The following is a 19,452-nucleotide window of genomic DNA, read 5'->3' on the forward strand; positions in this document are numbered from 1 at the left end:
ATGGCTGGGGCCAGTGGGAGTGGAGCTGGGCAGTGGGAGCAGAGGTCCCTTCTAACACAGGAGGTGAGACAGTTATGAATGAAATCCTACTGCATACCCGGAAAGACTCTGCCACAAGAATGGGCAAGAAACCCTGTGCCACTTCCCACAGTCTCTTCCCCTCTGTTGCCCTGTACACCGACACAACCCACCTGTGTCTCCAGGATAAGCTCACAAACTGCCACTTTCTCAATACCTACTCTCCTGAGGGAGGCATGTTATCCCAATTTTGCAGATGAGCACAAGGCTACAGAGTCAGGGGAATCCAAGCTGTCTAATCTCCAAAGAAGAGCCTCAGTCCCTAAACTGCCTCTCCCAGGACTGATGCAGGTTTGACTGAAAGATGAATGAATGGAGGAATGGATTTTAAAAGTGAACGAACGGAGAGGCCTATGAATGCTGGGGGAGGGGGACATCAAAGCCAGAGTGTGTCCAAGTTTTACCCCTGTGTGGCTGCGCTCTCAGGGTCCGGGTTGAAGGTGGAGGGAATGGGTTTGGGGGCAGTCTGGTCCCAGGGAAGGGTGTGAGGAACGCAAGGAAAGTCCCTGGTTGGTCTGGGCCAAGCCTCTCTCCTTGCCCAGCGCCCACAGGCCCCAGTCCTTAGTAGGCGCTCAACAAAGAGCAGGTGAAATTCTGGTTTGCCCGGGTTCGTGGCAATCAGTGGGTGCTCAGTGAATGTGGACATGTTGACAAATGGATGCCTCTCTGCCGAAGGGTCCCCACGCATTGCGGCCCCACTAGGCTCAGAGGGCGGTGTCCGCCTCCCGCCACCCGGCGTCCAGCCTAATCAGTCTCTCGCAGGACCTGGCGGCGCGAGGGAACGCCAGGGGCGGGGCCGGCGTGGGGGCGGGGCCTGAGGGTAAGAGGGGGCGGGGCGCGCTCTTCAGGGTCTCTGGTCCGCGCCTGCAGAGCTCGGGGTGCGAGCTGCGCGCGGATGCTGGAAGTCCACATCCCGTCCGTGGGGCCCGAGACCGAGGGGCCCCGGCAGAACCCCGAGAAAGGCCACATGGTGAGCGGGGACACTGGGTGGGAAGGGGCGCAGGGACCCGCCAGATTTCTCCGCGCACAACGCAGAGGGGACCCCGCACCCCGGGCTCCGGCGGCCGAGAACAGAGGGCCAGGCCGTCGGAGGGCAGCCTGCAGAGGGTCTCGGGGCCGCCTGGATTGTCCAGCCCTGCGGGTGGCGGTCACCGCTCCTGAGGGACTGACTGCAAGCAGCAGAGTCCCCAAGTGTGTGGGGAGAGTGGGAGGGTCCCCAGAGAGCGGCGGCTTTTCTAGGCAACTTTGTGGCTTTGGGGGCGGAGGGTGGGCGCGTAGCCGGGCGCGGGTCCTGCTGCGCCCTCCCGCGGGAACTCACGCGCACACGGCTGCCCGCCCGCGCCCGCCAGGTGTTCCGAGTGGAGGTGCTGTGCCGCGGGCGCAGACACACCGTGCAGAGGCGCTACAGCGAGTTCCACGCGCTGCACAAGCGGGTGAGGCGGCGCCCACCACCCACCCTCCGACTGACCGACCCCAGACCGGCTCCTGCCCTGTCCCTGGGCGGCGGGCAGAAGAGCTGGCGGGCGCCAGCCTCTACCGCCCCCGCTTAAGGCCCCAGGCCCTGGAGAGTTCAAGTCCTGGGCACAGACTTACCCGCGGGCTGCGGAATGGGCGCGAAGGGGGCAGGTCCAGCCTGTGCTGTCCGTGCCCCTGCGCTGCCCGCCCGCCTTTGGGCATCTGGGGATGGAGGGGGGGAGTTGGGGCGCCTCTCGCCCTTGTTCTAACCATCACTTGCCACGTGGGTCTAAGTCAAGTTTATAGGGGTGGTGGCGGGGAGGACTGGGCAGGGCTTTTGGCCAGGGTGAAATGAGCTTAAGGGCTCAGTGGGATGCTGTGATCGCACCGCGGTAACCTCCTGGCAGATCAAGAAACTGTGCAAAGTGCCCGACTTCCCCTCGAAACGCCTGCCCAACTGGAGGACCAGAGGATTGGAGCAGCGGCGGCAGGGTTTGGAGGCATACATCCAGGTGTGCGTGGGTCTTGCTTTGTTGCCCCTCAGCCTACTGGACCAGAGGTGTGACCCAGACAGAGAAGTGCAGGGGCATGGGGTGAGGGGGACCCACATTTGGGGCATGTTATCCACTACTTCAAGCCTCAATTTTCTGAACGGTAATGGGTCCAAATAGCCCTCTCTGAATTGGTAGGACTGAGTGAGGTAATCAGGAGGTAGATGGTCCCAGTTAAATGAAGACTAGTTCTCTTCCCCTCCAGGGTGAGATCCTGTGCTGCCCTCTTGATAAGGATGTAGGGTGGGGACCCTTCCCCCCTCCCACACAGTTATACCCAATTACAGGCCAGGCTAGCTTCTTCGGCTTAAAACCTGTGTTGTCACCCAGGGCTGGGGGCGCCTGAGCTTGGTTTAATGCTCTGTCTTGAATTCGTTATCATTTTTGAAGAGCCCCTGTGTTTTCATTTTGCACCGGACCGTGCATATTACACAGCTGAGTCTGGTTACAGGTTTCCGCTGTTCTCTTCTCCAGGGCATTTTATACATGAACCAGGATGTGCCCAAGGAACTACTGGAATTCCTGAGTCTTCGGCACTTCCCCACAGACCCCAAGGCCAGCAGTTGGAGGTGAGCCCTCTGGGGACCGTGACAGGCATGAGGGGTCCCAGTGTTGGGGGACAGGGCCTCTCTACAGCCAGCAGGTGAGGGAAGGTTTCAGAGGCCAAGCGCTTTGCCTTCTCTCATCTGCCAGGCGCTAGACTGGTTCTTCCTCTTTGAGACACAGCCTCCTTTGCTGGCTTTCTTGACCCCCGTGAAGGGGTTGTTTTCTGGACAGCCTTGGTTACCCCAGCTGCCTCCGGAACTGAGCTTGTTACAAATAGAAGTGGTGGTCCCCTGGGAGGTGAAGTTCTGGGCTTCCGCGTCTCCACCCATGCCTCACGCTCCCCTAGGGCATCCCCAGGCAGCTCACAGCCTCTCTTCTTTTCAGCACCCTGGGGGAGTTCCTGCCTGGCAACAGTAGGTAAGTCAGAGTCCCTGTCTGCACTGGGCTCCTGCTGCCCCCTGGTGGCCATATGCCAGGGCCTGAAGTCTCTGGCCTGTCCCTGGGGTTCTTCTGGTTTTCCTGTTGGTGCCTCCTGAGCCCACTTTCCACTTCTCTTTTGTGGGTCCTTGGTGATCTCAGTCCTTAGTCTCCACCCAACTTGAGACTTTGCTCTGCCTGCCCCTCTGCTGTTCATGACCCCTTTTCCTTGTAGCTCGCAGCTGTACCACCGGCCTGTCATCAGCTTCCGTGTGGATCCTTATATTTGCATCCCATCCCCAGGTGAGGAGGTGCCTCTGACCCATAATCCACATTTAGGGAGCAGGTACCAGGATGGGAGTGAGGGTGAACTGGCCACTTCTCAGCTCCCAGGAACCCCAGACAGCTCCCTCCTGCCACCCTCCTTCAGGGCCACACAGCCCACTGCTCCTGTAGCCTGCTTTGTAGTCTCCTCCAGGGAGTAGACATGGTGACGTAGGCTTGGCTCCCCTGTTCTCCATTCCTTAGCTGCACTAAGCAAAATGTGAACTGGCAATGCCAAAGCCTCACTTGGGTGGCCAGCTGCGACCTGCTGCCTTGACAAGGGCTCTTGTTCGGGGGCGGTGGGGGGGGGCTGTTGCTGAGCTACAGGGGCTCAGGGGGCTGCAGGCCTGAAGCCAGGTCCATCCCACACCTCCTCTTCCCCTGCCACCCCTACCCCCTCCTCCCATTTTCCTTCTGTTCCAGAGCCGCTGCCCAGCGTGGTGGTGAGTGGTGTGCTGCAGGGCGTCTACGGCCTCAGTGCCAGCACAGCTACCGCCCAGCCGGAGGCTGCCTGTCCCCCAGCTCCGGTGCCACCGATGCCCTGAGCAGCCCAGAGGCGTTATCACATGCCAGGATAGTCATGTGCCTCAGTCCTATGAAAGGGACATGGGCTGGATCACCCTTGGCCTGGACCCAGGACTTACCCCTCTGCGCCCAGGGTCAGAACTCAGCTGCACTGATGTCTGGGCTGGTAGAACTCCTGCACTCTGACAGCCCAGGGGCCGGGGCAGGGGCAGCAGAGAACAGGGAGTAAAGGAAGAAGTCACTGTAGAGGTAGGCTATGAACAGATGGGTGTGTTTCTCAGAAGAATGGGGGAAGGGACACGCCAAGGTTGATGCACAGTAGCTGGCCAGTGTGGGAGCAAGGAGCAAAAGCTCCTGCTTGTCTCGTGGTAGCACCTGGGGAAAGGGTTCAGACCGGAGCCCAAGGAGGGGACAGGCACCCCTCCCCCAGGAGACCTGCTGGGACGAGACTTGGGGGAGGTGCTGCAGGCCCAATAACCCGTAAGCAGGTTATAAAAAAACATTTTTTTTTTTATTGGTCAGTGTTGGTAGGAGTTTGTTACAAAACTGGGCCCCCGGGCCTGTGGAATGTGACGGGAGGGTCCACTCCGTCCGATGCCAGCACTAGGGCCGGTGCAGCGCGGAGCCCTGTGGCGGGCTGTCTTCGCCCCCAGGAGGGCAACAGGGCCACACAGACAGTTGCTCAAAGGGAGGAGGTCCCTGGGGCCCTACTCCTTGGCGATGGCAAAGGGCTTCTCCACCTCGATCTTGCCACAGTCTGCGATTATCACGTCCTTCAGAGGCTTGTCCCGACCGTCTGTCTTGGTGGTCTCCACCTTCCGCACTACCTCCTGGGAAGGAAGGCAGGTGCGTCAGGTTTGCGGCTCAAGGGAGACGGGCCCCAGCGCGTGGCCGGGTTGGACTGAGACCCCACCACGTGACAAACAACCTAGAAACCGTGAGGCACCACAATCCTAAGGGCATCGTGGCAGGTGCCAGCCCAGGGCAGGGAGAACCCAGATTTGACATCAGGAGGATGCAGTAGTTTTGATCCTTTGAAGTAGGACCTGGGTTGGGCTGAGGGTGAGGAGGAGTAAGAGGGTAGCTGGAATGGGTACCCAGTGGCTTCTCAGGGACAGCGTGTTTGGCTGTGCCCTGTACAACTTCAGGTGGGGCCGGGGCAGGACTGAATGTGAGTGATGAAATGGGGCCCCCTGGCCGGCCTCTCCCTGGGGCCTGGAATGATTTAGAACTTGGGGGAACAGAGAGGTAGGCCTTTTATTCTCATTTTTCCACACCCACCGTGCCCCCCAGTTTCCCCTCTGGGAAAGGGATAAAATACAGGGATCCCCTGCTCTCGGGTCTGTCAGATCCCTGGTGAGGGTTGCCCTCCCAAACTCACCATGCCCTCCAGAACTTTGCCAAACACCACGTGCTTGCCATCTAGCCAGGCTGTCTTGACTGTCGTGATGAAGAATTGGGAGCCGTTGGTGTCTTTGCCTGCGTTGGCCATGCTCACCCAGCCGGGCCCATAGTGTTTCAGCTTGAAGTTCTCATCTGGGAAGCGTTCACCGTAGATGCTCTTACCTGGGAGGAAAAAGTAGGTCCGGGGAGCTGGGTTAGCCCAAACCAAGCAGATCTTTGGGGTGAGGATTCTAGAGGCCCGGCCCAAGTCGGGTGGGGCACGAGGCCAGGGTGATTTAGTGAACTGCTCACACGAGCATCACTTTGAGAATCTAGTTTCATGGCTTTTAAATAAGGCACAACTGAACAACTACCCTTGGCTGTGGCCTAAGAGGCCTGCCATGGAGACATCAGTGGAGAGATGTTCTGTGCTGGATGCAGGGGAGCTAAGAACTCTCCAGAAAAAAAGGACTGCTGTGGCTGACCAGCTTTTCTTCCTAAGAGCACAAAAGATACTGAGGAAGCTCCAAAGCAGAAAGAGGGATGAGCTGGGAATGGCAAGGAGAAGCAAAAGGGAGGGATGGCCATTTGGGTCCTGGAAAGTCAAGAGCCTCTTATCAACGAATGCACCAAAAATAAAAGGTGGCTCTGAGTGTGTGTACCGTGTCTGTCCGTGGAGAGTCTGGGTCCAGGGCATACGACAGAGGGGCCAGGAGCTGATCTCGACCCCTTTTCAGAGATGCTAACTTAAGTTCCCAAAGCTGGTTCCGGGGGAAATACCACGCCCTTCTTTGTCCCTGTCCACTCCTGGTGACTCACACTGTGGACTAGTTCACTAGAGGCCCCGAGAAACCCAGCAACAAAGGTAGTTTTCATTTTGTTTGACCCAACACCTTTCAAACTTACTTGCATATGGAACCACCTTATTACACACATAGTCCTCCTGTGGTTCCCACAGGATGGAACCAGGTTGGGAAACTGTCCTCGGCTGATGCTAACCAGGGAGATAGCTCTGACCGTCCAGTAAGCAGGAAGACTCAACACTGAGACTCACTCGGCTCTGGCTGGTGGGGACGGGGGTGTCTCAGCCTGGGCTCCACTCGCACGCCCACAGCCGGGAGCACCCGGGTTCTCCCACCGCCAGGCCAGGGCTCCTGGCTGGCCTGCTGACCAGAGGCCTCCCCCATGTCAGAATCCTCTTTGTAAGTCTCAGCCGACTATAGGATTTAAATCACTGCTACCCAGAAAACCCTCAAATCTAAACACCCTTAGCTCCAATCACTTTCCCAACATACAAGGAGTTCCAAACGTAAATGGACAGCTCTTCATTTTAAACTCAGTATACTCTGTCATCTTTCCTTCCAGACTTCAGTTTTTCTTTTGACATTTTTCTTCTGCACACTGTTGTCCTTGTCCCCACCACTGATTCATCCTTTTTTTCCATTCCTGCTCCCCCCGCTGCAGCAGTGGCTAACGCTGAGTGGGAAAAGTGTGCCAGAGACCTGGGGCAAGCATTTTACACAAAGAGTAAAACCCTATCCTATGAGGCAGGAGCCAATAGCCCCACTTCAAAGATGAAGAAACAGGTACCGAGGCTAAAGAGCTGGAATTCAAACCACGGTGGCCTAGCTCTCAGATCCCTGCTCTTACCCACCAGGCATCGTCCCCTGGTTCAGGCCCGCAAAGCCCTACCCAGGGACAGCTGCGCCAACCCCCCGCCAGCCTGCTTGCTCCTGCCTCCACGACCTGATCTGCCACATTATTTTTCCTGCAAACTCCTTTGTGATCGGGTCTCGCTCCCATTCAGGTCTTCAGCAGATCCTCACTCCGTGTAGGACAAAGCCCTGGGTTCCTAGCCTGGTCACGGCTGCCAGTGTGAGCTCCATCTGCAGCCCCCTGACCCGCCCTGTGGCCAAGCTCCTGTCACAGAACTGAGCGGACTCACACCTTAACCCTGCGTCCTCCATGCCCATTCAGATTCTCCCCAGCCGGGACCCCGCTCAGATCTGACCTCACATTCACAAGGCTACTTCCTGATCGCCTTGGCCCGAACTGAGTCCTTTGCTTGTCATCATTCTGACAACGGCTGAGTTTACCACGCGCTGGGCACCGCACACTCAAGATCTCACCTCGCCCTCCCAGAACCCACAACTCTTAGCACTCCTATAGAAGAGGAAACTGAGGTTCAGAGGACTTGCCTGAAGTCACAAAGCAAGAAGGTGTCAAGACACTAGATCACAGCCCAGCAGACCCCATGAGGCCAGTGCTTTGTATCCTTTCGGCTTTGTCCTTCTCGTCCAACCAGCTATGACTTACATCTTGTAGTATGTACCTTCCACAGTGTTTTCTCCCAGTTCTTCCCACTTAGATACACAACTTGAGGACAGAGCCTGAGCCCCTAAAGCTGTGTTACAGCCCGTCTGTGACTTTTCGGGTCCTGGAAGTGAAAGGGAGTTGCCGTCCCACTGGCTTTTGCATCCTCGGCACCCCCCACAGAGCCTGGCCCACCAAAAAATATTCATTGGTGGGGTGAGCTGCAGCTGCGGCCTGAGGGAAGAGCAGGCGTGCACTCAAGTGTGGTGAGACCTGTGGGTTGGCCAGGGTGTCTGTCTGTCCTACGTGTGCAAGTAACACAGAAGTGAGACCACCAATTCTTGCCAAGTGGTCTCTGGTGGGAAACTGCCAAGGAAAGCGACCTCTCCCACCCTTGCTGGGGCTTCCGAGGTCGCCCACACAGGCTTCGCATGCCTGACCCAGAATCACCCACAGGTGGTGCTTCACTGTGCTCCCCTCCCCCCAGGAGGTTTCGAGAGAAAACTCATTGAGGCTGTAGGCCTGGATCAGCAGGTCTGCCAGTGGGGCAGGATCTTCTTACCTCTACCTGACCCCCATTACCCCCTCTCCTTGGTACTGGGGCCCCTGTACAAAGAAGGGTGCAGTTGGTCTCCATGCAGGCGACAAGCCTGCCTCTGGAGCTGGGGAAGGAAGAGGCCCTGCCGACCCAGCGCAGCTGGCCCGCCCGCCTTGGGGCCGGTACCCCTCGGCCCAGAAGACAAGGTTACCTCCAGTGCCATCTCCCCGGGTGAAGTCTCCACCCTGGATCATGAAGTCCTTGATCACACGATGGAATTTGCTGTCTTTGTAGCCAAATCCTTTCTAGAAAAAGGGGCAAGACGTTGAAGTGGCGTGAGGCACCAGGCAGACATTAAACACCCCGGAGGAACCCAGCCCACAACAACTGCTCACAGAAGAGAAACGCCTGCTGGCAGATTCATCGTTCAACGAGCGGTCACCACAGGCCTGGTGTGGAGCACACAGATCCAGCAAAGGCCAAGACCACACCTTCTTCTGCCTTTATACAAATTCCCAGACTCCACACTATTCTACTTCACATAATGACTCCACCTTTTCCTTCTTGTTCTTAAAAATCTGATCACAGATGCAAGAAAACTGACCCCCTTACCAAAAGTTACCTGGTGACCCAATGACAAGTTGGACTACAAACTTTCTTAAACAAGGCATTCATTTCCTTAAAACCTGTAAAGCTCTGGCCCCCTTACTCTGGCAGAGGCCACAAGCTAGTTTCCAGATTTTTTTGTTGTTGTTGTTACTGCAATGTCTCAAAGATGAAAAATTTTCTCAAAAGAAAAAAACCCTAATTCTGGATTCAGTTTAAGAAACTCAGAAGATATGATAACACTGGGCCAGAAGCACAGCTGGTACTCTGTGAGGGCCACTGCTACGGATGGGCCATGCTCTGCAGTTCAGTTTGCTGCTAGACCTACTTGCCAACTTCACTTCCTTTGAGCTTGGCTACCTCCACTCCAGCCACTTACCTCTCCTGTAGCCAAGGCTACAAAATTATCCACTGTTTTTGGAACAGTCTTTCCAAAAAGACCGATGACCACTCGGCCTATATCTTCATCTCCAATTCGCAGGTCAAAGTACACCTGGAAAAACACCATTTCAAACTTAGCCTCTTTAAAGGGGACTTGCTAGGGAAGGGAGCGCCGAAGAACCTACCCAGAGGATGGGAGAGAAAACAGCCATATTTTAAGGGCAGTGTCTCTGAATCTGATTTTGGTGGTGAAAAAAAAAATCCATGGGAATCTAATGAAAGTTCCATGTTTGTTTACACTCTCTTTAGACTACAAGGTTAACAATCCTTGCTCTAAATAAATAGTGGGTCCCGATTCTAGAAATTAACAGCAAAAAAAACAAGGAGGGGTGCCTAGCACACCACTCAAGTTTGAACTACACTGCTGTGCTCTATAACTGGAAGTGGCTAAAATCTGGCCTAAGCAGAGGAACGACTGGCAATCTGGCATACATGATCTTTCACCCTTTCCCCAGCAGTGCAGTATCTGCAAATAGCTCTGAGTCCGCAGTGCTGGCCCCAGCTGGGCATCCCGGGCGCCAATGCCTGGGTCAGGATCGGGCTGTCAGGGAGAGCCCGGGTCATTCTCCGGTCTGACTAGGGGAGGACCGCCCAGGCGCCAAGACGCACGGCAGGGAGACGAGGCAGAGGCAGAGGCAGAGCCAAAGTCGAGGACGCCCAAGCCAGAGCTCGGGACCCTAAACGCCTTGGACACATGTGACCAGCGGTGCCAAGGCCGGAACCCAAGCAGCTGAGTGCGGGCCGCGCCAGGAAGGTCTGGAGAGGGAAGGCTGGACCTTGACGGTGACTTTGGGCCCCTTCTTCTTCTCATCGGCCTCAGAAGGTCCAGGCAACAACAGGAAAAAGACGGAGCCCACGACGAGGGCGGCGACGAAGAGCACCTTCATGTTCCACTCCGAAAGGCGCAGCATCAACCAGAAGCGGGAGCGGCCGGGGCTGCCGAGGCCGGAAGAAGGAGGGGCGCGGCGGCGTGGGCCCGGGCGTCGCCACCGAGCGCAGCCGGGGGGGACCGGGGCTCCTGCCGGCCTCCTAGCAGGAGGCGGGCCCCATTTCCCCCCTCTGCGTGGGCGCCGGATGGTAGGTCCCCCTGGGGGGGCGGAGCCCGGCTCGCCGTCCGGGCGGGCGGAGACGCGGGCTCGTGGGTGGCTGCCACGTTACTGCGGCCTCATTGGCTCTCCAGCCCGCCAGCCCCACCCACAGGCAAGGGGTCAGCGGAAGGCGGCGCCCTCCGAGAGCACCGGGATTGGGCTTCTGCAGGAACTGCAAGCCCCAGCAGGCAGAGCGGCGGGTCCCGTGGTCCGACGTGCTTTTACTAGACGGGACGTGGCTTGGCAGGTGGTGGCCGATTCTGTCAGGAAGTCCGTGGACGGGGCGGAAGACACATGCCATCGTCCGTACTGGGCCAGTGAAGAGTTAGACACCACTAAATTGGGTTTAAATGTGGTAGCCTCCAAAAGCTCAGGGCGTGTTTATGCCTATCCGGGGTACAGCCTTACACAGCCCCTTCTACTTCTCTTGCAAAACTTGCTTCAAAACCCACTTCCTTTTGACTTAGTCCCTGTCATTTGTACTACCTTTTCCCCCCTCTCATCTTACTGTGCTTACTACTGTGTGAGTCAACGCACACTTTATTGTATACTCTGGTTCTTAACTTCCTTTCTTTACCTGTTTTCCCAAGTAACCACACTTTTTTTTTTTTTTTTGAGAGTAGTGTACTGTGTTGCACGCACTTTGTATACAACTCTCCGAGTAGCTCCAGGGCTAAGTGCTCAATAAATATTGGTTGAAATACGGTCAGATTAGCACTGAGGTAGGAAATACTATGTGCCACGGTCTGAGGTTTAGTCTCTCTTTCCTAGAAACCGTCAGGAAGGTCGCGGAGAGTCGTCAGATGCCCCCACAGCAGTGTATCAGAGCTCCACACACGTCTTGTTCCCAAGAGCCTACAACATATATATGCTTCAGCACTGGGAGTCTTACCCACACCCCAAAATAAAAAATGTGCATTCAAGGCGGGAGGGTATAGCTCAGTAGTAGAGTGCATGCCTAGCATGCACAAGGTCCTGGGTTCAATCCCTAGTACCTCCATTAAGAAAATAAATAAGTAAATAAACAAACCTAATTACCTCCCCCCAACAAAAAAAAAAAAATAAAATTAAAAAAATTACACATTCACAACTTCTAAAACTTGGAACCATGATGTTATGAAATGTCTTCAAACTAATTTTCAAAGATTAATGTTGTAGAAATTTCTGGTCTTCACAGCCCAGATCGTAGGTAGACAAGGCTCCATTTCCATAGCTGAATTCCGCAACTTGGTCTCTATATGACTTGTTGACCTGAGTTTGAGGTTATGCACGGCCACTGGCGTTAACGTTGTCCTTGCTCACAACGTCACTGCAGGCAGGCTGCACAGCTTGACAGTTTTCACCAACACAAATGACATTTGCTATTTCTAATCCTTATACCTCAACCCAGACCACTACTCAAATAGGTGGAGGTTCTTCTAGGTAAAACTGTTGCACTGACAATGATGATCTTCCAAACACCCCACCCCCTTTACTTTTGTCTGTCAAGCCTCTCTGCCTACTTGCTGGTCTCATGTTGCCCGTAACCACCGAGAAAACTGTTTACCAACGTATGTTTTCAAAGTTGCCTTCTCAACATGAGGAACTAGTGCTAAAATAGCATAAAAGCAGCCTTTTTCCCACCTTCCCAACCACCTTTGAAAAAAATAAGCTTGATGGATAAAATGCTCTCAATATGAAGCTTTTCTCTCATGATGACCTTAAATGTGTTTTCTACTAGTGAAAAAACAAAGCATTAAGTAGTAACTGAGCAGTAATGGAAAAAACTGGAACCAATCGTGCAGATTGGCAGCTGTTTTGTGCCATACGTGCACTAGTGATTTTAGTTTGCACATTGTAGTTACATCTTCTGTCTGTATAGATGTTCCTCATTAGTAGAGCAGAATTGCAAAGCTGCTATTTCAAACCTGCTCCACAGAGCAGATCCTAACTTCCTGGTGTTCTACCACCTAAGCAGCACAGGGACACAGGAACTAGTTTGTGAGTGATTAATGTCCAAATTCTACCAGAAATATTTATGAACATTCATCTTTTTTTTTTTAACCAGAAATATTTAAAGTGACCCAGAGGAGAGGGCAAAGTTCAACCCAAAAGAATGAAGCAAGAATGCCGAAGTATTAGGCATTATTTTCATTCACTGGGGTCTTGAATCATATCAGAGTTAGTCTCCTAGCCGGATTCTTAGTTACAAAGAATCAGGAGAGATTAAAACCAGCCAAACCAACCAACCAAACAAGCAAAATTAGCCAAGAAAGGTAAGACATTTTATTTTACATACAAAAAGGGTGCAAACTGAGTCCTTTCCTCCCCAAATTGGGGAAGAGGTGTACTTAAAGATCACATTTGTGTTTTCCATGGTGCCCTAGGAAATGGCTACTCTGAGATAACATATCAAGACCCATTTCCATTTTTCCCAAAGAAGGCTACTTCCTCTGAAGAGGAGTTTTTACTTAATGGTGTACAAATCTCTCTCCTGGAGGAACCATTTTAAATACACTTGAAACTGACATTCATGTTTAAAAATACTACAAGTTTCATTTTCACAGCTGAGCTTTGCGACCAGTGCCAGGGTTTATGAAACAATATTACATATCTAAAATAAAAGATAAAAAAAGGCATTTAACAATAATCAGACACATCCACACATCAATTAAAATTGATTTCCACAGCTGATTTATACATTATCTAGTTTTAAAAAATTGCAATCAACATCCCAACATCTTTTTAAAAGTACAATGGGTCAAGATTAAAGAAACAGACAAAACAATATAATAAATTAGAGCATGTAATATGTCCAATGGGAACTGATGAAATCAACATTATTTTCCATTGGGGGGTTTATAATATTTTTGGTTTCATTTCTATCTTTTCTGTTGTTTTACTCTTCTGCTTGATAAATGGGGCTCATTCCAAGAGCCAGCTTGCTGCGGTGACACTAATTTGAGAAACTCACTTGTTACCTGTTTACTTCCGAGAATATTCAGGAATACGTGGTCCCAGCAGCCTGGGCTGAGTCTTTATGGAAGTGAAATGCACACAGATGAGCTGTGCACACACACACACACACGCGCGCGCGCGCACACACACACACACACAAGCATAAAAATGCAACAACACACACCCATCTGTAAATATATTTCCCCCTCAAAGAAATGGCTCATCTTCCTGAGACATTCCTAACAGACTGATAAGCCTCTTAAAAAAGCTTTCGGTGTAAGGGCTGGCCTGGGATTTGGTCTGGAGCTCATGAAGAGGAACACTGAAAGTCTCACCTGCCCTTAAGGAGGGGACTTGCCGGGAAGGGGCAGTCAGGACATCTGTCCTCTGGTGTGGGTTACAGGGATGACTGCACTGCATCCCATTTACTACCATGGATAGCCCTCTGCTTTGAAGGTGGTGATGGCACTGGAAAGATGACTGTGAGGAGTAAAAGGAGAAAAATAACAAAATAAATTCTGTCCACAGAACTGAGGTTTCTCTATATATAACATTGAGTTTGGTAATCAAACTAGAAATATATGGAGTACAGGTTCACTTTTTCCTTTGTAATACAAACTGAGCTACAAAATAAACACTGGAGTGGACTTCCTGGTTGCTTTTTGAGGAAATATGTCAACTACTACTGTGTATATCCAGGGAACCTACTTACTATTTGGAATACAATGGAGAAACCTATTCTTTTGCAGTCAATTGCAAAAGGAATTAGGAAAAACATATTCTTAAGAGTGCTTAATTGATCAAAGACTTCCAAGATTCCTTATCTGTGGGTAAAACACTACTTAAAACTCTGCAAACCCTCTAAAGGACCATGGTTTCCTTTCTTTCTTATTCAGAAACAAAATCACTCTCTTCCCCAACCAAATAAAAAAAAAACAAAAACCCACCCAAGAAAACAAAACCACAGGCATCCCATTTTGATTTCTACCAACCTACCACAGGGAAGACTGGGAGTCACTGGCCATCACCCTCTAGATGGGACTTTCCTGGAGCCTTGGAGTTGGTAGAAGAACCCGAGACACATGCCTGTTGCTCAGGCCAATCCAGATGGAGAGCCAAGTTACCCTGGCTCCTTAAGGGTTTCTGGAATTCATCGGCCCAGTTTGGAGCATTGGTGGGGATGGTGGCAGTGGCCTGGCAAAGGCAATTTTGGCTGTATGGCACTGCAGGCTCCCAATCTGAGAAATTCTGGCCCTAACGTGGTTCTGACACTGAAGATGATGTTGTCAGGGCAACACATTGGGAATGAAAACTGGCTGAAATATGAAAATGGAAGAGGTGACCGCGACATGGGAGGCATGTGGACTTGGGAGATGACGCATCAGAAGAAAGATGAAGTTCCTTAGAGGAGATGCTTTCCAGGCTGCCATGGAAGTACTTATTTTTGAAAGATACAGGTTATGCTACTCACTAAGAGGGGGGACAGGGTATATCTTTTGCATAAAAAAAAAGTTAAGGCTATGATCTTTAAGTAACCACCGTGGCGTATCACTACCATTACTCACTTTTGACAATGAAAGTGGTTACTAAGACTGAGAACCAACACTGAATATGTACTCCCAATGTACATTTCCAGTGAAGCTACTTTAGAGGTGATGGACACCTCTTCCGGCTAATGGCAGGGGCTGTTTCTATGAACCTGGAGTTCACTGAGAATGAACAGGCAATCACACTTCTACTGGAAACCTCAGGACCCTGCTGTCTCCTCTTGCCCCTACGTTCTAAAGTAAAGTGAGGCTTTAATTCGAGGCCGACTGAGTCACCTGACTCGTACCTTCCTAGACCCTGTTTCCTTGTAGAAAGACCCAAAGTGGCAGGAGAATGTTAATTACGGCAGTCATGAAAGCACATTGCTGCTGGCACACAGCCCCACCTTGCAGAGCGGTCTGGAGCGAGACCACTGGGAAATGCCAAGTGGGTATACAGCAAGCGATCGGCTCTGACAAGCCGAGACTGCACAGACACCAGTCATGCTCTCGTCACAAGGGAAGGACCCCGTAGGTGTTGGTGGATTCCTGGCCTGCTTGCCTCAATCTGCTCAGGACGCAAGGCCTGAAGGACCGTGGGGTTTGGGAGGACTCCTAATGTCGTTAGTGCTTAAGGCTAACTCAGAAATATCTGCATCAATCCCAAAGGAAAACATCCCCAGGCATCCTGCTTGTGAAGCGGAGGAGCTCAAAAGCTACAGAGCAAGTGGATCTGGGTGGGGGGTGGGTGCAGGGAGTGCCCAACCCCAAGGAGCTGGCTGAGGAACACAGTTCAGCGACTATAGCAAGAGGGCTGAGGAGGGAGCCCTGACGGGCTGAGGGGATGGAACTGATGGCCAAATTACTCCTTACTTTAAGAAAGATCACAACAGAATGCCCCAGGGGTCTGGGACCCCCTTGGAGGGCCAGTGGCTCTGGAAGGATCACCGCTGCTGTGCACGCCAGGTCCTGGGCTCTTCACCTGTCATGAAAAACCAAGTATCTAGTAAGAGATGGGGGTGGGGGGGGGCAGAGTAAGAACAGTGCATCAGGAAGACTCCCCCAACAACTGCTCAGGTTAAGTCCCTCAAGAGCTAGACTTAAAAAAAAAATTTACGACTCCCAAAAGGTCACAAACCCAGCTGCAAGAGGGTAGGCCCTGCAGCCAAGCTGGTAACTGCCTTTACTTTTTTGTGGAAAAGGGAGTGGGGAGGCACTTAGTGGGGTACAGAGTGCCAGGAATGCTCCCGGCTTTGCCACCATTTCCCCTTGCCCTCCCTTGAGAGGCAAGGCTTCTTCTATATAGGGATGTGTAAGTTTCTATACAGGAAGTCAGAGTTGCCCAGATGCCAACTGAGAAACTATGTAAGCTTCAGTGATGGTGCCTTAACCACCAGGTAATGTCAAAGAAGCAAACCCCACTATTTAAAATCCTTGTGGGGAAGTGGTGTGACACTGAATCTTTCAGCCACTCTGTTTTGTTTATAGAAAAGTTTCTTTTAAAGAAATGAAAGATTACGATGTTTACATAAGCTAGGCAGGTTTGAGGCCAGTGACGTGCTATTTGCTAGCCAGGACCCAATGGGACACAGGTGAAGCCCAGTAACTTGGATCCACGCTACTGCAGCTACTTCTGCTCCATGTAAGATACATCAAGCGACTTGTCAGGAAATGCCAATTACCAGGAAGTGTCCCCACGACCTCCAGTCCAAAAGACAGCCCTACACCTCAAGCCAGAGGCAATGACTTGTTCCCCCCAAGTGCCCAGACGAAGTCCCCAGCCACTGTCCTCCGTGGTGAGCTCTCTCTACTCCCAGATACAAAACCTCATCCCCTGCTGTAATTGATCCTTTCTTCTCTAGCATATCTAGAATGAGAGGTCACTGTTTGGATAAGCCACTGAATTCAAATGAAAAGCAAGCATGAGGTTAACTCCATACATCAATGACTTTTCAAGCAGTGAATGAGGAACCGAGACCCTTCATGGCAGTGTATCACGTGACCACACCACGGGGGAGGGGACAGCGTACCGGGGACAACGTGCTCGAGATGTGTGGCCGTCTTATCTGGAAGGGGTCTATGTCCAAGTGAGAGGATAATTTCAGACCTTTCATTTCGGTCTTCTCTGCCCTGGTATCTTCCAGCACTAACCAGTCTTACCTTCTCATTCACTACAGTCCCAAGTACTGAGTCCTCAGCCTGCTGCTATGGACCTGCTGGGAGAAGATTTGCAGGAGCCTGGTTTCTGATAAGGCAGGCCAGCCCAAACGCTGGAACTCAGCTATTGGGGCAAAGAGTACACACCGATTTTATTTCCTGGCCCTGTGATGAGCCAAATCCTGAGGTTCCTCTGGCAGTTGGAAGGCAGGATCACTTTCCTCCTTTTTGTCCACTGGTGGCAATATGGTGGTGGCTGTTTCATCACTAATTTTGTCCCCCAAGTCACTAAGGAAGTCACATGGCTATCTAGTTGGAAGTCCCTGGCAGTGGAGGAAACAGACATTTCAGACTTCTGTGTTAAGCATCTCCTTCTCTGGGATGAACTGTCTCCTGGCCACAGTCTGGCTTGGCTGGCTCATCCCATGTGCTGGGGAGCTAGGTTTGTCCAAACTGCAGGCTGATGAGGTCAAGAGGCTCCGGCAGCGACATTCTTCAGCAGCTGAGAAGATGAACGAAAATTCAAGTATGCTTCCCTGCCAACCTGAGTGTTCACTCAGGAAGACACAGAGTTTTGGCTTCTTCTCTTCTTCTGGGTGCTGCAGACCCAACTCTTTCCACTGAGAATGTCCTCTGGACCCATGTTCTCTCTGAATGGCTTGGCTGGCCCCATCCCCCTCAAAACAGAAAAAAAGTAAAACTCCCAATATAACCAGACACAATATGCATCTGCCATGTTTTTTTTTGTTAAAAAACAAAACAAAACAAAACAACAAAATAACAACTAAAAGTGCAATAAAGTCAGTTTTTTCCTTTGCTCAGGACAATCTGCATTGTTCTGCTGCTGTCTGAAGAACACAGTTCGCTTGTCAAGAAAGCTAAGAACGCCAACACGCAGGGACAGTAGACTGCAGACTTCTCACAGCTTTGTCCTACAGTGTAACTTCACAGGAGGGAGGGAGGGAGGGAGGGAGGGGCCTGCACCCCCGGGGCGGCGGGGGATGGAGGCTGCACAGGCACGGAGGAAGAGGGAGCCAGACTGCCAGACACACCTGGCAAGTGGAGAAGGTGCTCCTCCAGCCCAGGCCTGCCTCTTCCTCCTACTTTCCTGGCCGCACCCCCAGACTCTTGAGCTCCTTCAGCAGACAAAGCCTTCAACTCATTAGCTTTGATGCTGGAGAGGGTTGAGGGTGGGGCAAGAACCAGGAGTAAACTAAGGGGAGGGAAGAGAATAGTAGTCCTTGAGTTTTTGTGAATGACACCTTCACTGTAAACAATAGGAAGGAGAGTCAACCAGGCAGCCAGCCCCAAGGGCCAGCAGTGGAGGCCCAGCAGCTCTGGGACCTGCTCAGAGCCACAGGCAGGCAGGGAAAGCCACTGACCCTCTGGGCCCTGGCTGCCCACACTGGCTCCTTCTGGGGGCATCTCTTTTCTTCTTTTTGGTTTGGATCTCCACCCTCCCCCACAGAGGAGTCCCTTCCAATGAGAAATGGCAGGAGCTGCAGGTGCAATTGAGTCAGAGTCCCCGGGGCCTGAGGACTCCTGGGAGGCACTGGTCACTTGTGGCGCTGAGCAGTCTTCTTCCTTTTCCTCTTAAAGAAACAGCAGCACCTGGAGCACAAGGAACACTGCAAGTTAGTTCTGGAGGCCTGCAGCTGCCAACAGATTTCTGCCTGCCTCTGCTCATTGCAGGGGATGAAATTCTCCCCTGGAACCCACCCACGGGGCCGCCCACCATCTAGAGCACACATACTGGAGGCGGTGGGCAGGATCTGCCAGGAAAGCCAAAGGAAGGAGATGCCTTATTCCAATCTGCAGCCACCAAACCTAATTACCAAAGCGTGGCAGGCTAGGCAGGGCCCAAACAGGTATTTTTGTAAGAAGGATGAAGATGGCTTATTTCCTAGTCTAACACCCCAACCTGGATGTCTCATCTTTTTTTTTTTTTTTAATTTTTTTCATTGGGGAATTAAGTTTATTTGTTTTTAATGGAGGGACTGGGGATTGAACCCAGGACCTCCTACATGCTAAGCACACAGTCCACCACTGAGCTATACCCCGCCCCGGATGTCTCATCTTTTATCTTGAACCAAGGTTGGGGGGTCCTCAGGGCTGCATAAGAATACGCTGCACTGTCTGCCCCTTGGTACAGAGGGCACAATTATTTAATGCAACTTCGGCCGGTATGGAGGCTCAACTAAGGCAAACAAACACCATGAAAAACGTGACACTTGGAGCTCTGGGAAGCTCTCACGATGCTTCTGATGAAGGACTAAGGATTCTTTCTAGCCCCCGCCCTCAACCAGCAGGCTGGAGTGGGCAGGAGAAGCCCTGACTTTAATAACTGTGGGAGCCCAGATCCCGTGAATGAAATCACCAGAGCCCACTCTTCGTCCAGAGGGGACCAACGCCACAGCTGATCACCAGGAAGCATCTGGTTGCAGGGTCCTCCTCAACTTAGCCTCCCGAGACTGCTGCTGAACCAGACTGGGTTCAAGCACAGACCCCGCTCAGGGTGGCGGCCGGGCCTGATCTCTTCACAAGCCCTCCAAGCGCTGCCTCTGGGG

At 52.3% G+C, this 19,452-nt stretch overlaps 3 protein-coding genes across 16 annotated transcripts in view; 1 reads left to right on the forward strand and 2 right to left on the reverse strand.

The window, feature by feature from the left end:
- Nucleotides 1-911: 911 nt before the first annotated feature.
- On the forward strand, nt 912-5,931 carry SNX22 (sorting nexin 22). 2 transcript variants are annotated; one of them, XM_031452828.2, is made up of 7 exons: nt 927-1,048; nt 1,428-1,511; nt 1,941-2,045; nt 2,559-2,653; nt 3,015-3,047; nt 3,283-3,350; nt 3,795-5,931. In XM_031452828.2, exons 1-7 carry the CDS (start codon nt 974-976, stop codon nt 3,914-3,916), a joined length of 582 nt encoding a protein of 193 aa, XP_031308688.1. In that variant the 5' UTR covers nt 927-973; the 3' UTR covers nt 3,917-5,931. The 2 variants fall into 2 exon arrangements, with proteins under 2 accessions (XP_031308689.1, XP_031308688.1); XM_031452829.2 differs by lacking the exon at nt 1,428-1,511 and having other exon boundaries at nt 912-1,048.
- Nucleotides 4,386-10,149, reverse strand: PPIB (peptidylprolyl isomerase B). The gene is made up of 5 exons (XM_010993533.2): nt 9,954-10,149; nt 9,116-9,229; nt 8,342-8,435; nt 5,278-5,462; nt 4,386-4,726 (listed from the first exon to the last, which is right to left on the reverse strand). The coding sequence occupies exons 1-5, from the start codon at nt 10,086-10,088 to the stop codon at nt 4,604-4,606; spliced, it is 651 nt and encodes a 216-aa protein (XP_010991835.1). The 5' UTR covers nt 10,089-10,149; the 3' UTR covers nt 4,386-4,603.
- A 2,358-nt stretch (nt 10,150-12,507) lies between these two features.
- Nucleotides 12,508-19,452, reverse strand: part of CSNK1G1 (casein kinase 1 gamma 1) — a 150,238-nt gene continuing 143,293 nt past the window's right edge. For 3 of the 13 annotated variants that reach the window (XM_010993535.3, XM_031452830.2, XM_010993537.3), the window contains one exon: nt 12,508-18,496. In XM_010993535.3, the coding sequence (XP_010991837.1) occupies nt 18,442-18,496 (55 nt within the window). In that variant the 3' untranslated portion in view covers nt 12,508-18,441. The remainder of the gene's footprint in view (nt 18,497-19,452) is intronic. The other 10 variants (XR_004137109.2, XR_004137110.2, XR_004137108.2 and 7 more) reach the window with 9 other exon arrangements.

This window comes from Camelus dromedarius, chromosome 5, assembly GCF_036321535.1.
Source record: "Camelus dromedarius isolate mCamDro1 chromosome 5, mCamDro1.pat, whole genome shotgun sequence".
NCBI lineage: Eukaryota > Metazoa > Chordata > Mammalia > Artiodactyla > Camelidae > Camelus > Camelus dromedarius.

Excerpts from the sequence above, each read along its gene's own strand:
- SNX22 (XM_031452828.2), top strand. The coding sequence starts at position 974 with ATGCTGGAAGTCCACATCCCGTCCGTGGGGCCCGAGACCGAGGGGCCC. Across the intron at positions 3,048-3,282 it reads TTCCTGCCTGGCAACAGTAG|CTCGCAGCTGTACCACCGGC; the intron begins GTAAGTCAGAGT and ends TTTTCCTTGTAG. Across the intron at positions 3,351-3,794 it reads TATTTGCATCCCATCCCCAG|AGCCGCTGCCCAGCGTGGTG; the intron begins GTGAGGAGGTGC and ends CTTCTGTTCCAG.
- PPIB (XM_010993533.2), bottom strand. The coding sequence starts at position 10,088 with ATGCTGCGCCTTTCGGAGTGGAACATGAAGGTGCTCTTCGTCGCCGCC. Across the intron at positions 9,230-9,953 it reads GGCCCAAAGTCACCGTCAAG|GTGTACTTTGACCTGCGAAT; the intron begins GTCCAGCCTTCC and ends GTGTTTTTCCAG. Across the intron at positions 5,463-8,341 it reads CCGGGGAGATGGCACTGGAG|GTAAGAGCATCTACGGTGAA; the intron begins GTAACCTTGTCT and ends TTTTCCTCCCAG.